Source organism: Spermophilus citellus (assembly GCF_964194105.1).
Source record: "Spermophilus citellus genome assembly, chromosome: 4".
Lineage (NCBI taxonomy): Eukaryota > Metazoa > Chordata > Mammalia > Rodentia > Sciuridae > Spermophilus > Spermophilus citellus.
The window spans coordinates 217062920-217079401 of NC_138185.1; the positions used below are offsets into that span (position 1 = coordinate 217062920).

The 16482-nt window shown below is 35.6% G+C and overlaps 1 protein-coding gene across 3 annotated transcripts in view; it reads left to right on the forward strand.

Annotated features, from left to right (window-relative positions):
• Window positions 1-16482, forward strand: part of PPP4R4 (protein phosphatase 4 regulatory subunit 4) — a 109182-nt gene that overhangs the window by 40524 nt on the left and 52176 nt on the right. Inside the window, exons 4-6 of one of the 3 annotated variants that reach the window (XM_081292951.1) lie at window positions 14038-14185; window positions 14657-14730; window positions 16290-16396. In XM_081292951.1, coding sequence (XP_081149077.1) covers window positions 14038-14185; window positions 14657-14730; window positions 16290-16396 — 329 coding nt within the window. Of the gene's footprint in view, window positions 1-10755; window positions 10860-10967; window positions 11670-14037; window positions 14186-14656; window positions 14731-16289; window positions 16397-16482 lie in introns of those variants that run through there. The other 2 variants (XM_081292952.1, XM_081292953.1) reach the window with 2 other exon arrangements.

Sequence of the window (16482 nt, forward strand, 5' to 3'; positions counted from 1 at the left end):
TTGATTGTTTTAATTATTTCCCCACAACATATTAAATTGAAGTTTTAGTTGTTAGATTTTAATATGTGATTTGAACTTCTGACATCTGGAAGTTTAAAGAATTTGATTGTCAAGATAAACTTCTAAAATACTGTAGTCCTTTATAAAATCTTTATACCACATAGTATAAGTGACTTCTTTATAATGCATACGAAAGCAAGTTTCTACCTGTTGGAGTTTTTAAATTCATTTAATTTTCCACTTGGGTTTTAGTTTCCAATCTATATGTCATAAGTCAATACAATGGAAATGTGCAATGTCAGGTATAAATAAAATAACAATAGCAAATAGTTATTGAGTTTTCTTTTGACTGGGCTCTGTAAAACTTGCTATACATTTTCTCTGAATCCTACTGTTATGGTTTAGAGTGGTATCCCCCAAAAGCTCAAATGTGAGACAATGCAAGAAGGTTTGGAGAAATGATTAAGTCATACCCTTAACCTAATCAGTGAATTAATCACTGATTAACTGAGTGGTAACTGAATTGGTGGGGTGTGGCAGGAGGAGGTGGGAATTGGGGGTGTGGCTTTGGAGTCTATATTTTGATTCTGGAAAGTGGAGTCTGTCTCTGCTTTCTGACCACCATGTGAGCTGTGTCCCTCTGCAACACTGTTTTGCCATAATGTCCTGACTCACCTCAAGCCAGGAGGAATGGAGCCAGCCTTCTGTGAACTAAGACTCTGAAACTGTGAGTCCTCAAATAAACTTTTTCTCCTTTAAAATTGCTCTGGGCAGTTCTTTTAGTCACAGCAGTGAAAAAGCTGACAAAATGCCTAGCAGTGGATCTAGAGCAGGTACTTGACAGAGGAAGAAATGACTTGCCAAAAGCAAAAAGCTAGCAAGTGGCACAACAGGAAGCCTGGCTCCTGAATCCTCCTCTTAACTAGTGTTCAGCCTCCTCATTAGTGGATTGTGACTGAGGCAGATCTGTGTTTGATTTCACTTTTCAAAGCTTTGCCATCTCTCATCTGATTGCTGCAGTAGCATGCCCCTTACCTCCTATAGCCTGTTCCCCCAGAGAGATCTGTTATGGAATCAATCTGACCATATCACCATCTTGTATGAATTACTAACAGGGTGTGGTAAGTAGTTATAATGCTCTTACATCCCCAAGATAGGAGACCATACTCCCCGGAAACTATGAATATTACCTTATTTGGAAAAAGGGTCTTTTCAGGTATAGCTAAATTGAGGATTTTGGTGATCCTGGATTATTTGAGTAGGGTCCAAATGCCATCACATGTGCACTTAAAGGAGAAGGCAGAGGAAGATTTGACACAAACATGGAGAAGAAGTCAGTTGAAGACAGATTAGAGTGATGCAACTACAAGTCAAGGAATGCCAGCCACCACCAGAAACTGGAAAACTGGAAGAGCCAAGGAAGAAGATTTTACCTAGTCTCTGGAGGGCACCTTCCCAACTCTCTCTTTGATTTTGACAGAGTGATGCTGATTTAGGACTTCTCACATTCCTGAACTGGGAGAGATTCAATGTCCACTGTTTAAGCCATTTAGTTTAACTTAACTTGTTACAGCAGCCATAGGAAAATGAGTACTAGTAGCTTCTCATTTCAGATAGAGTAAAACTTCTTTCCATGTCTTTTCTGACTCGACACCCACCAGTCTTTCCCCTTTGTTTCATAAGAGCAGAATCTTTGTCAGTCTGGTTTATCACTATATCTCCAGAATCTGGATAGTGCCTAGCAAATAGTAAGTACTCAAAAACAATTCTAAAAAAGTGATGATTGAACTTAACCTATTTTGTCCCATCCCAGATGTGGAACACCTATAAAAAGCTTAAATTGAGCAACAAATATACCACTTATGATAACTTTGAAATAATTACTGTTTTTAGAGGTCTGTTCTTTTGAGAAAAGTAATAGGTGAATGATTAGAGCATTAAAACATAAATATTATGATTTCTAACCTATGTACCTGTGTTAGTTTCATTGAAACATTCACAGAATTGAAAACTTGGGACTTAATGGGTTAGTATTCTGAGATGAAAGTCTTTCCCCGAAAAACCAGCAATGCGTTGGCCCAATTTGCCGATGGCATTCTTGGATGAGAAATAAAAATGGAGTATTAGTGGTATATGGGAAAGGGAGATGATAGTGTTATATAATAGACTAAGGAAAAAAGAGATATAATAAATCTATATGAAAGTTGATTCTTTAAAATTGGTGGATGTGATATGGCAATATTCTGAAAGATTAATTAGTTATACTTTTATTAATTTTGCATGACTTTATTTTCATATGTAGAAATAGGAGAAAAATTTCACCAATTTCTCCCAATATTTTCTATCTACTAAATATAGGTAGATTTTTAAAAGTGATCTTACTTGGATTTTTTAATAGAAATATTTGGAATAAGAAGCTTTCCTTATTTTTAAAAAGTGTTATTTCAAGCAGCAGAGCACAGTTACATGGACAAAAGATAATAATGTGTTGAACACTTCCTGTGGGTCAGGCACTGTGCTTAGGGCCTTAGAAACACCCTCTTCAGCATTATCATAACTGCACATGATGTATTTATACTCATTTACAGTTGAGAAAATATAGGCTTAAAAGTTTAGTGTTTGAGTATTAATATCTTGGGGTTGTTTCTAGGAAGCATGACATAATATAATTTGGTTTGACACTTCTTCCCCCAAAAGAAGTAGTCTGAACTAAGGAATGGACGAATACTGACAAACGATACAAGTCACATTCTTCTTTGGTTTGCAGCTCAAAACATATGCCTGTCTTTCTCACTGTAGATGATGTTTTCTTGAAATAAAGCAAAAGTTAAGTTCTAAGGAGAGCAAAAGGATTTTGTGAAAAAAACAAAATTATACATCATAAACAGAATATGTTGTTCCAGATCCCCTGCAGACCATCAAAAACCCACAGTGGAGTACTCTTTTGACAGGCCAAACGTTTAGAAGACAGTGAAATATTACTTCTGTAATGTAAGTTTGCGGGAAGGTGATCATTGGGGGAGGATTGACCCCCTGGGGTAGTTTTATGGTCAGAGAGGCATAAAATTATATAATTTTTTCTCATAGTTTACTGAGTAAAAAAGAGAAAAGTATTAATCAAAGAGATTGGCATGAACAGATGACACAAATTCCTCTTTCTTTATTTACAGCTCAAAAATAAAAGTACTTCACCACAGTGTATTTGGAGGATAATATTTGCATTGTATTTTTTTTCTTTTTTTCTATTTGTATTGAAGGACAAAATTGATTGACATTACTAATTAAAATGATAATTAAAGTTTGATGGAAATGTTTACTGAGTATATAGTTTTTCTGGACATATAGAGTTATGTAAGCTAACATTTCTGATACATCTAAAATTTACCTTTCAGAAATTCTAGTGGAGAACAGGATTTTCACATGTGTTTTTTAGTCATTCAGTCATTTTTTTTAACCTACCTGCAATAAAAATGAACTAAAATTTTTGAAATTTTTCTAAATGTGTAGCTAAGCTTATAAGAAAATAAGGAAAAGTTCCAGGGCTCAAAAACAAAGCAGTCAGTTCTACTCCTACTTAGGGTATAGAAAGCAGCAAGAAGCCGTCGCTCTTGTTCTGACACTAGTAGGTTATCCACAAAACCCACAGGATCGTAACTTTTCTTGAGCTTTATCAGAGCTGGTCACAAGGAAACCAAGTGAACTTACCTCTAAAGATAAAGAAACCTCCTAAGGAAGAATGAGATGCAGCGGCACCAACCTTTGGCAGAATATAGGAGAAAAAGGTGGCCATTACACAGGGGATCACAAAAAAATCATTTAAACTTTCAACAGATTTTTATGGGCTGACTCTAGGCCAGCAGAATCCATTACATTTTGGATAACTTGGAGCTCCAGACCCAAGGAAGCCTTGCACTCACCCACTTGCAAGCTCTAGCCCCAGGTCTCCACTGTTGGCTCATGAAATTGGGAGGCAGAGCAGGTGTGATGGTGATTAGCTGCTGCTGAGGGTCAGAAACAAACTCTGTCTGTTGCCTCAGAACCTTCTCTCTTGTGAAGCAAAGGCCTGATCTCCTGGGAAAAGGTGCAGTGAACCTTCCTGCTTTTAGGGCCTGCTTCTGTGGCTGTGGTAGAAGCAAATTCAGCCAAGTCTCCTGGATAATGTTTCTGGAAAAAGGGTGGAAACTTGAGCCTCTTTCCCTTGGGAGAAGGGTGGGAGATATTAGACCTAAGACCCTGTACTGATAGAAAGCAGAGGTCTGCTACCAGTGTGGAATGGGCAGGAAACAACCCTGACAAAGATCTTCCTTCCCCAAGATACAAAGTCATAGGATAGGAGCACTGATAAAGCTCCAGTGCCAAGGCTCAAGCTGAAAGGCCCAGATCTGAGATGAGGTCGGATTATGATAGTCAGGAATCCCTTACCTTCACCATTAGCCTAGCATATGGTAATAAACAACAGTGGTCCCTGACCAGAGTATGGAGAGAGACTCCTGCTGAGAGTGGAGCAGGAACACTGAGGAAAATATTTCAGGCTGCCCATTGAACCCAAGGTAGCAGTGATCTGCTGCCGGGGGGAGTTTGAAACTGTGATGTTGTGAAAGTTAGCAATAGCAGAGCTCAAACCCAGCTTAACTACTGGATAGACTTATTCATCCCCCATATAGAGAGCCTAGCAGAGGAGGCTTGTCCGTTTCAGAGCACAGATACTGTTACCTCCATCTTCACTGAAAATCCACCTTTCAGTCAAAAATTTCTAGGTACACAAAATAAGGGGGATTAATGACCAAGACATAAAGCAAACAACAGGTCTAGTATTAGCAATGACCCAAATATTAGAGGTATTAGGAAATTTAAAATAATGTTTTTTAAATATGTTAAAAAATCTGGTAGAAAAATAAAATATACGGACATATAGGGGGTTTCAACAGTGATGATACTATATCAAATGCTAGAAATAAAAAGATGCTATCAGATTTCTTCAGTAGGCTTATCAGGAATTTGGACACAATTGGAGAAAAGTCAGGGAACATGAAGATAGACATTGTTCAAACCAAAACACAAAGATAAAATAGTGCAGAATGATAGTCTAGAGCGTCCAGTGGTTTTGAGACAGTGTAAAGTGCTCTAATGCCTAGAGAGTCTCAGAATGAGAAAAGAGGACAGGGAAGAAAATCATTTGAAGAAATAATGACTAAGACTTTTCTGAAATTAATGAAAGAACAAAGCATGACCCATGAATCTCAGAAGGCACCAAGCAAGATACATACCCCTGCCCCCAGCTACAGCAAAATAAAACTGCTAACATAAAAAAAAAAAAAAAAAAAGTCAGTCTTGGGAGCAGCCAGAATCAAACGAAATGTTACATACTGAAGAACAAAGGTGAGGATTGTTCAGAAACTGCAGACGAAGAAAAATGGCACAGAGAGTTAAACAAACAGACCAGCCAACCCACACGTACCCTTAAAATCTTAAAATTGTAAGTTCATTTTTAACATAGGTACAGCAGCAATTCAGTACCGACAGGGCAGGCTTTTAAACAAATGGCATTGGAACAATTGAAGAAAGTCTGCATGATGCACCAAACCGAAGAACAACAACAACGACAGATCATATACCTACATGTTAAAAACTAAAATCATAAAACATCTAGAAGAAAACATAAGAAAAAAATCTTTGTGACCTTGGTGAGGTAGGCAAAGATTTTTTAGTATAATGATTACAGTTGGATCCATGGAAGAAGAATTTGACAAATGTGAATGTTCTTCAGAAGACAATTAATGTTAAGAGAATTGATGAGACAAGTCAGAATGGGAAAAATATTTTAAATTATGTATCTTATAGATGACTTATGTTTAGAATATGTAAATGAATCTCAAAACTCAATAATAAGAAAACAATTCAGTTGAAAATTTGAAAGACATTCACCAAAGGAGATTTGTGGATGACCAATAAGCATAAGATATTGAACATCATTAGTCATTACAGAAATGCAAGTAGATCTAGTATATACCTATTTAAAAAGCTCTGACCATACCAAGTATTGGCAAGAATGTTCACTGCAGCTTTGTTTATAATAGCCAAAGCTGAAAACTACCCAAATATCCATCTACGAGTGTGGTGCAGCATTCTAATGGGATAATACCTTTTCTATATTCCGGTTCCAAGCTCTTTGTTGGTTACGTGTTTAAATATCTTCTAATCTGTGATTTATCCACATGTCTTAAAGATTATTTTGCAAACAGGATTGGGTTTTATTTTTCAATTCAATCTGACACAATTTTAATTAAAACATTTGATCCAAAACATGAGAAAAAAAGAAAAATGATCCTATTAAAAATACCATTTAAATCTATTTACATTTAATGTAATCACATGTCATCTTACATTGCATTTGCTTTTTCTTTTTGCCCACTTTTCTATGTTCCTTTTTCCCTTATTTATTTCCTTTTTTAAAATATATAGTTTTATTCTACTTTCTCTGCCTTCTGTTGGCTGGGAAGTTATATACGTTTTTTTCTTCGATTTTGTTACTAACTTTAGACACTGCAACAAAGACTAAGCAAATTTTAATGTTCCTCAATATTTTTGCCCTCTTTCTGTCTGATACATGATCCTTACAACTCTTTAATTCCATTTAATCATCTTCTGACTTATATATTAATGCTTTCAAGCACTCTAATTATTTATGTACTTTAAATCTCACAAATATTGTTATAGTTATTATTTTATGTAATCAATATTTATTTAGATTTTCTATATATTTATCAATTCTTATTGCCTATAGTATTTCCATTTGGTATCATTTTTTTTCCTTCATGAAGAACACCCGTTAGTATAAATTCTCTGTTTGTTGATCTGAAATGCATTTTACACACATTTTAAGTAGATTTTTTATTAGCCTAGGATTTTACAGTGCCAATATGTAAATTTCTTTGGGGGATTATGTACAGCTTCTTGAATCTGACTTATTTTGTCAGTTTTGGAAAAGTTCTTTTTTTTTCAAATGTGGTTCTACCTAATCTTCTCTCTTTTTCTCGGACTCCCGTTTCACTTATACTAGATGTTTTCATGGTATCACCTATATCTTTAACCTTCTTTTATTTCCCAGCCTTTTTTCTCATTGTGATTTGTTTTGTTGTTGTTTTTTTTTTTTTTTTTTTTTTGGACCTGTCTTCTAGTTTACTAATTATTCTATGTCTAACCAGATTTTGATTTTGATTAGTGTACTTTTTCTGGCATAGAATTTTTATTTAACTTTTTAATAAATATGCTATAAGTTTTTAAAATATACATTAGAATCCCCTGTTGAAATTCTTAGTTGTGTCTTTTATCTCGCACCAGATATGTAACAGGGAACACCAGTGTTTCTGTTTTCTGGTGGTTTGCTGGTTCTCATTCATGTCGTCTTCTCCTGTGTCTGGGTAGTATTGATTGTGTGCTTGACCTAGTATGTGACAGATTATTTGTGGAAATGGTTTGGGACCTAGGGGAATCTCATCCTTCTTCTGGCCAACACTGCACTAGCCATAAAGTCTCTCGGTCCCCTTTTAGTATGGGGCTTCTCTCCCTGCCAGGCCACCTATGGCAGGAGGGGCTGCCAGGGCCTCTGCAAGGCAGCCAGTGAAGTCTCTGAGGCTTTCAGTCTCTTAGACTCTTCTATATATAATCAGCAGGTATCTTGGGGAGGAAGCAGGCCTGGACCTACATGTTCTCTTTTCTTGATTCCTGGCATTTCTTGGATTATTATCTTGTTAGTTTCCATGTGCCCTTATGCAGAGGATTTCTGTTTTGTCCAGCTTTAAAAAATTATCCTTATTAGAAAGTTGACTGGGATTACTTAAGTCTAGAAGAGGAAGATTCCTTTCCTTTATTACTCCTTCTTGGTTTAATTTCAGAATGACATTAACCCAAATGTTTCTGTTTGCAACCTACACAGGTTCTGTACACCTTTGCCCCCTACTGTGCCCTGTCGTCACCCCTACATCCACTCTGGTCAGTTGGTTATTTTCTAGGGATATGGTAGTAATACTTTAGAACATAAAATTAAATATTCTGCCCAAACGCTGCGGCAGCCTCCTCATTTACATGTCATGCTCTCAGCCTCCCTCTGTTGAGGTGGAATCACATTCACAGCAGGAGCTCTCCACTGTTGTCTCTGTTCCCTCCACAGGAGACCCCATGCCTTTAAATACCATCCATGCAGACCACTTCCTTATCAGCAGACCTTTCCTGAGTATCAGATCTGTCTGTATGACTTTCTGCTTGTCATCTCTTTTTATAAGTCTCAGAGGCATCTCAGAGTTAGCAGTTGCCCCAGTACCCAAGCTTCCTGCACTGTCCTCCATCCTAATATGTCCTCATACTCTCTTCCTGGTTTATAAGCCAGAGTTTTGGGACTCATCCTTGGTACCATTGGTTGGTTCTTTTACTGACGAATTAAGTAATCCTGTTTCTTCCATGACTTACTATTTCTTGGCTCTGCTCACTCTCTCCCACTGCACTGCCTCCACCCTAGCCAGGCTCTTATGAGGGCCGTTGCAGGTTCCTGTCATAGCTTTGCAAGGGATCTTCACCCTCTGTCTCCCTCCCATTCCATCCCACCTCTCTCCTTTTTGATTCATTTCCAACTTTATAATCAGCTTGATATTTCAAAGCATTTAAAGCTATAATTTGCATATTCTCTTGCCTAATGCTTCTAAGGCTGTGCATAATTGGCACTATTTCACCACCTCGACAAACCCTCTCTCTCTGCTCCAGGCTCGCTGATGGGTCTTCTTTCAGTTCTTTTCATCTGCATGCTTCTCCTTACTTCTCAGTGCTGGGAGTGCCTTCTTTCCCACCCTTGCTGTTTCCTCTCTCTCTTTCCCACTTTTTTGTCTAGTATTTATTTTTATTCACATATGTCAGTTGTCACTTCTCAGTAAAGCCCTCTCGGACTCCTCACAGGTCACCTTTCTTATGGCATATTGTACTTCTTATCCTTAGCCCTTTCAGAGATTTAATGACAAATTAGCAGTGTTGTCAGGATGTAAGGTGCACTGCTAGCCCTGCTTACCGATTGCTAGGTCTCTAGCACCTACTGAATGCCTTGAATGTAACTAAATGAGTATTTTTTTGAGTGTGAATGTATACAGCCAGCAGAAGTCACTCTAAGGCAGAGGACCCTATCTTTGGACTTTTTGCCAAGTTCTTGGAACCTTAGCATGATATTGGTACTTAATAAATACTGTGGATGAAATTGAAACTACATTCTCTTCAGAATTAGATTTTTAGTGACTGACTAGAAAAAAAGCCCCATTTCTATTTGCTTATAGAAATTACCAAATTTGCAATTGCTACTTTTTCACCAAGAGAACAGTTTATAATTTTTTCAAAAAGATTTAACTAATTAAATATTGCTATGAGTTATTTAAAATGGTTATTTACAGTGATCACGTTCATTAAGTAGATATTACCTTCATAAGCACATACTTTTGTTGGCAAAGTTTGACATTGCTGCCTTATATTTTTATCCTAAGTCATAAAATTATCCATGATTCTAATTTATTATATGTAAAAATGACTTTGCAGAATATTTCAGCTGGAGGTTAAATTTTGAAACCATGGCCCTGACATATATTTTGTTGGTCTTAAGATTTTGCATGGCAGAACATGTCACTGTACATCATAGGAGTCACATGATAGTTGCTGTTGTTACTGGTATTTCCTTTATAGAAAGGGCCTTTGAGGGAATTTTTATGTGGACCTCCTCATGAACCTTGTGTTTAATCCCTGAAATGTTATTCTGTCTACTGTCTACACTTTATTTCCCAGTTCAGACTGACTTTCTGTGCTTTCAGTCACTTCTTTCCATCCTTTATTTTGGTGCAGAATGTGAAAATCAGTGATAGTGAAAAGAATGAGGTATTACAATGAATTGTAAAGGTATTTTAGAGTTAGCATGTTCCAATTATTCACATTTTAACTCAGTTTTAAAGTCTGTTACAAATATTGCAATTTTACAATGAAAAGAGATATTCATGTCATTTATTACCTTCAATACCCCACATGTTTAGATCCGTATTAATTTTTTAAAAAAATCCAGGATGTTATCTCTAAAAATACACAAAGACATTTTGTAATTTTCCAGTTCCTTTACCTTATTCAAGCACCATTCTCTGAAAATGTGCTTTCCAGTTTTATTAAATAAGATTAGTTTCAAAACATATAGATCTAAAATATTTGTTCTTTTGGACTAATGATTTATATAATACTTCCCTATATATGTATTGTAAAGAGATATATCTATAAAAATTTTTTTAGTTGTAGGTGGACATAATACCTTTATTTTTATGTTTTTATGTGGTGCTGAGGGTTGAATCCAATGCTTTGCACATGCTAGGTGAGTGCTCTATCATTGAGCCACAACCCCAGCCTGAGATATGTCTTTTGATGGATATAATGTAGGTTCATTGGAGATAGGGCTATTTCCCTCTCTGCATGGAAGGAAGATATCACATTGTTTTACAAAACGCTTTCTTGCACCTTCATGCTAACTCAAGAACAAATTTTAAACATATAAGTGTCTGGTGAATTTCCTTCCTTGAGTGGGAATAGTTTTTTAAATTTGGAAATGTATCATTTTCTCATTTATCAACTGTCTCATTTCATTTTTGAGGAATTCAAATTGGGCTGGCAGCCATGCGATAATATATAAGAGGAATGGTAACTGGCCTTAAGGCATGCACTTAAGCAATAGAGAAATTTACTTTTCAGTGTCTTCCAAGGTCCATGAGGATACACACTTATATATCCAGAGAGTATGGATCTCACATATATTTGTCCAGAGGGTGTGACTCTGTGGAGGAGAACGCTTTGGGGTAAGTATCATGCTCTCATTGTACTATGTATCAGAAACATATGTTTAGAAATCATTTGATTTTTTTAGCAGTGATAAAATCTCTTAGTCTGTGCTGGTTTCTTAACAGTGGGCAGTTCCAGATGTTGAAGTCAGCACAACAAGAGAAAAACCCAAATCCTGATAAGACTTGAGGATTTTTCGAAAATTAAATGCAAAATAGTTGGGGCAAATGTTGCTGCGGGAGTCAAGACTAAGTCACTCAGTAAGAAGAATGAAGCCGGAGAGCTCCACATGTTCTTCTCTGCACACAGTTTGCATATGTGCAAACCCTGGACTTAATGACTTTAGGGGGCAGAATTCAGCTCTTGGAACTTAAAACAGCAGACTCACCTGAACTGGAATGTGCATTGTGGCCCTCACTATTTAAATATTTCTTTGCAAAGTCCTTCTGTTTCTAAATAAAGTCTATGCCTTCTGAAATCTGTAACGATGATGCACACTGGCCACATCAGATCTTTCAAAAATGTTTTCCAAATTCAAAACTGTTAGTGTGAAACAAATGTTTGTTTTGGAAACAGTTAAAACAAGGGAGATGGGAGGATTGGTTTCAGAGACCAATTACCACTTCTGCTTTATGCCTTAATATTCCTTCTCTTTTTCTCTCAGCCAAGAACTCTTAAGATAGATGTGTGATGGATTTTTGGTTGAAAAAGCTTGTAAAACAACATTTTTGTGATATAAAAGCTTAGAACAAAATAAAACCAAACCCAGCCACCTGAATGTGTGATAGATTGCACAGAAGGATTTGCCATGGCAGATGCTACTGCCAGATGTCCCTCACTGCCATATGAAGGCTTAGAGTTGGTTTAAGCCTTGCCTTAATCAATGACAAATGGATGTGCAGGATCAGTGAGGAAGAAGTCAGTACTTAGGGGTCTTTGGCTTCTGGCAGGCAAGGGGTAAGTCATAGAGTTGCCAGTTATTAGCTCACTGGCCTTCAGCAAAATACTTCTCTGCCCTGAATGTTTTTTCTGCTGTAAAACCATGTATGTTACCTCTCATATGGTGACTGGTGGTGGTCCCACTGTGCTGAATCAAGGAATCTGGGTATAGAATGTAAACCATCGTCACAGAGCTGTTGGGGCAGAAGATGGCATGGACCACTCCTTATGGGACATGATAGAAAAAGGAGTGAGGATCTATGTGATCCATTTTTGCTTTACCTTTGGCCAAATTCTACCAAATCCTTAGTTTTTAGAACTCACCTCAGAATCTCTTGAAGCCACCTTTTAGGAGATGTGGAAACTATGTGTGAAAGGAGAAAGTAATGGGAGCAGAAAGTTTAAGTGAAAGAGCAAAAGACATTTAGTCATCCAGCAGTTGCTTACTGAGTGCCTGCTGTGTGCTAGGAGTTGGGGATGCATTAGTAATCAAATGGACAAAAATTCTTACGGTTAAGTAGATTATGTTCTATTTGGAGGAGAGAGAACGTGAACCAATGCCACATGGGCTGATGGTGGTGTAAGCTGGGAAGGGGACACTTTTAGTTTAAAATAGGATCATCAGGGAAGGACTTGTTGAAAAGATGGTGTTGTGTCAAGGCTTGAAAGAGGTCAGAGGTGCACCATGTGGAAATCTGAGCAAAGAACGGAACTGACAGATCCTGAAGTCACTAAAGGGACTTTGACTTTGAGGAGGAAAGCTGTTGGAGAATTTTGAGCAGAAAAGTGGTGTAATCTGATATATTTCTTGAAAGCATCTCTCTGGCTGCTTTATAGAGAATAGATAGCAGAGGGTCGATGGTGGAATCAGGGACTGATTAAGGGTGATTAGACTAATTCAGGCTGGAGACTATGGTGGCTTGGGCTAGGGTGGTAGTGGTAGAAGTGAGAAGTGGTCAGATTCTGGATCTGTTTTGAAGGGAGATTCTTCAGGGTTTATTGATCTTTGATTGGGATGAGTGAGGGGATGACCCTGGAGTTGTGGGGATGAGCAGCTAGAAGTTGAAGAGGAAGATCGATAGAGGAACAAGAGCTCAGTTAAGGTTTGGACCAGGTGAGATTTCTACTTAAATTTTCAAGGGGAGTGTAGAGAAAGTTAGTTGAATGTACAGTGGTCATTATTAAAATGCTCATTTTGAAAAATAAATTGGTAAGTTGTAAAGAAAAGCTGTTTAAGTGATTTAAATGCCTATAAAGATTATGCTGTAATTCATATATATATATATATATATATATATATATATATATATATATATATATGAATGAGGGAATGATGTAGAAAGATCAGTATTCCTAAAATCACAGAAATGAAATTTTATTTTATGACTGTGAGTCCCATGATGTTCTAGTAAATTTATTAGTAAGAAAATAGTTATATAATTTCCAAATGTGATTGAACAAAAACACCTTCAACTGCTTTTACATCACATGCACAACTCCCTTTGACCTGTGTCTCTCTCAAACTTCTAGAGAAGTACAGGTAATATGTTTGATGTAGTTTATGAAGCATTTTTTTTAAAAACTCTTTTATGTGTTGAAAATTCATATTCTAATGTAGGCTTTAGGTTTGAATATGCACTTTAAAATCATTGAAATGGTGAATAGAGATGGTTTCAATATAAGTGATTTCTTTAAAAAACATTTTTATATTTAAGAAGTTCTTTTAAAATGTTTACTTCATGGTAATTTATGTTCTTGCCAGGTGTTTTAAAGGGAGAATACATTGGTACATTCTTAAGTGTATTCCTTTTCATAGTAGAGTGCATAATCTTTATTTTGAAATAGAAATACAAGTAATGAAAACATGTGTGATTAAGCATTGATGTTATTTTTCTAGGTAGAATGACATCTGTACAATAGCAGTAGCAAAATAGAAATTCAAACCCATCAAAAATGCCTACTCTTTTGTTTAAAGGTTTTATACTATTTATAATTTTTATTCAGTAAAATAATGGAATGTTATTGATTTTATAAAAGTCCTAAGACAGTTATGGTTTCTGTAACCCACTGAATTAAATGATTAGGAACAGATTTAGTTCTCATATAAAGTAATAATACCAAGTACATATCCTTACATGTCATATGTAGTATTTTGTCGAATATGACTGTGTTTGGTTTCTGTGATCTTGGGTTTTTAAATATTGTAACTGCTGATCGCTCATCTCTGTAAATAGCAAACTCTCTCTGATTACACAGGAAGCCCTGCATGTTGCAGGAGTGGAAATGCAGTTAACAGCTGCGGTAGCATTTCTGACCATTCTGCAAGAAGAGTCAGTGTCAGTCCATACGTATGCCCACTCCTTTCTCCAAGTCATTCTCCTGCATCTGGAGCAAAGGGACACAGGTCAGGGCCTGGCATGCTTAATGATGTTTCTTTGTTGTTTCTTGAAAATGGCTATGGTGTTATTTGAATTCTGTGAGCCTGATGAGGATAACAGAATAAGGCCAGGCTAATAGTTGAGTGATGGTATGACTTAAAACAGCTGTGGCTGTCGCCATACAAAACCCACAAAATTTAGTATCCTTGAAAGCTGAAGACCCATTAGTTCATCTTGTGATTTATACTTTCCTTTTAGACCTTATTATTTGACATATGTTTACAGTATTATTATATAGCAAAATAACATATCTTGGGTTTAAGATAATCTCCCAAATTATTTTTAAATATTAAATATTGCCTAAGAGGAAAAAAATAGAAAAATCTCTTTGAATAGGATACTTTCTATTGAATGTTATTGTAACTATTGATGGCTGGGTTGAAATAGCAGTGGTAAGTGAGACGCTTAATTTAGCATGTTACATGTGTGTCCATCAGGTGTCAGCAACGCATGGCTGGAAACTCTCCTGGCTGTGATAGAAGTATTGCCAAAGGAAACTCTAAGGCACGAGGTAACACTGGTTTTTGTTGATGTTGTTGCTTGTAATGAGTAAGTTTGTTTTTAATACTTTTATTTTATGTTGTGCTGAGAATCAAACCCAGTGCTTCATATGTACTAGGCAACTGTTCTACCACTGAGCTATAACCTTGGCTCATAGTAAGTTTTTAAAGTTTGGTCAAAAATGTTTTTTTCTTTTTTTTTTTTTTTTTTTGGAGAGGCCCAGAGGCCCAGAGCCAAATCCTGGGCTCCAGTTCCCACCAAAAATGTTTTTTTCAAAGGAATAAAATTGTTTCCCATTTGGAAAGCAACACATGATCACTGTAGAAAATTTGAGTAAAGACAGAAAATAAATGGAAGAAAAATAATTCATGGTTCTGATATGTGGCTACTTGTAAGATTCTGATATATTTCTCTTTAGATTTCCCTATACATGCTTGGTCTTTGCCATATTAGTAATCATGTTGAACCTGTGTATGATTGTTTTCCACTTAGCATGAGTTTTCTACATTATTTTAAATTTATTTGGTAGTAGTTGTACTACTCGTTAAACATTTAAGGTTGTTTTCAGGCTTAAGCTTTACAATCAAAATAAGGCATTAAGGAACATCTCTGTAGAGTTTTTCCTGTTTTTCAGATAATTTCTTTACCTGTAGCTTCCAGAAAAGTGGAGTTATTGGGTCAGAGGGCATTAACATTCTTAAGCTCTTGACTAACAATATGTAAAAATTTAGTTTTTCTAGATTTTTATCAACAGTGTTATTTTCATTAAATTTAATGTGTTAAATATAGAATTAAATCTTAATTAGAATTAAAAAATATGCTTCTATTTTCCCATATGTTATATTAACATCAATTTTATTTATTCTTTTGGAGTTGTCTGATCTTCAAGTACTATTTATATATGTCATCTATCTGTGTTGTCAATTCTTTGTTATACTTGAAAATATTATTATAAATATTATTGTCAATTTGTGGTTGGTCTTTTTTTAATATTAGCATGTCTTTCTTGAAAAGTTTTAAGTAAATTTAAGAGAATAGCAAAAATAGAAAACTTATCCTCTAATGAAATGATTTTTACATTCTTTGAAGATTATCCCTGACACACACACACACACACACACACACACACACACGTTAATCTATATATTCCTCATATATATATATATATATATATATATATATATATATATAAGAGAGAGAGAGAGAGAGAGAGAGTTTATATATATGAGGGATAATCTATATATTCTATATTTCTGTATATTTCTATATTTGTGTGCATTCTATATATTTCTATATTTGAGTGCATTTAGATCATTGCAGAATTTACCATAAAATTTATTTCAGTTTTTTTGCTTCTAATTGTTTTTAATTGCATGATTTATCATCATTTTACTTTAACTCAGAAGACAGACAAAGTGATCCAGGGAATGAGCCAGGTACCTCAAAATATAAATCAGGTTCTTTAAAAACATTTAAAATATTAAAATACTCTTTGAAGAAAATATTTGACATTAGTGACAAGAATGTATAAAATTTTGTGAATTTGTTTTCTAAATCTTTTCTCTTTAGATTTTGAATCCACTTGTTTCTAAGGCACAACTTTCCCAAACAGTCCAGTCTCGTTTAGTTAGTTGTAAAATTTTAGGAAAATTGGCCAACAAATTTGATGCCCATACGTGAGTATTTGCATATAATTTTTTATCTCTTTTAACAAATTGATTTAAAATGTATAATGATTGTATGATTAATAATTGTGTTCAAT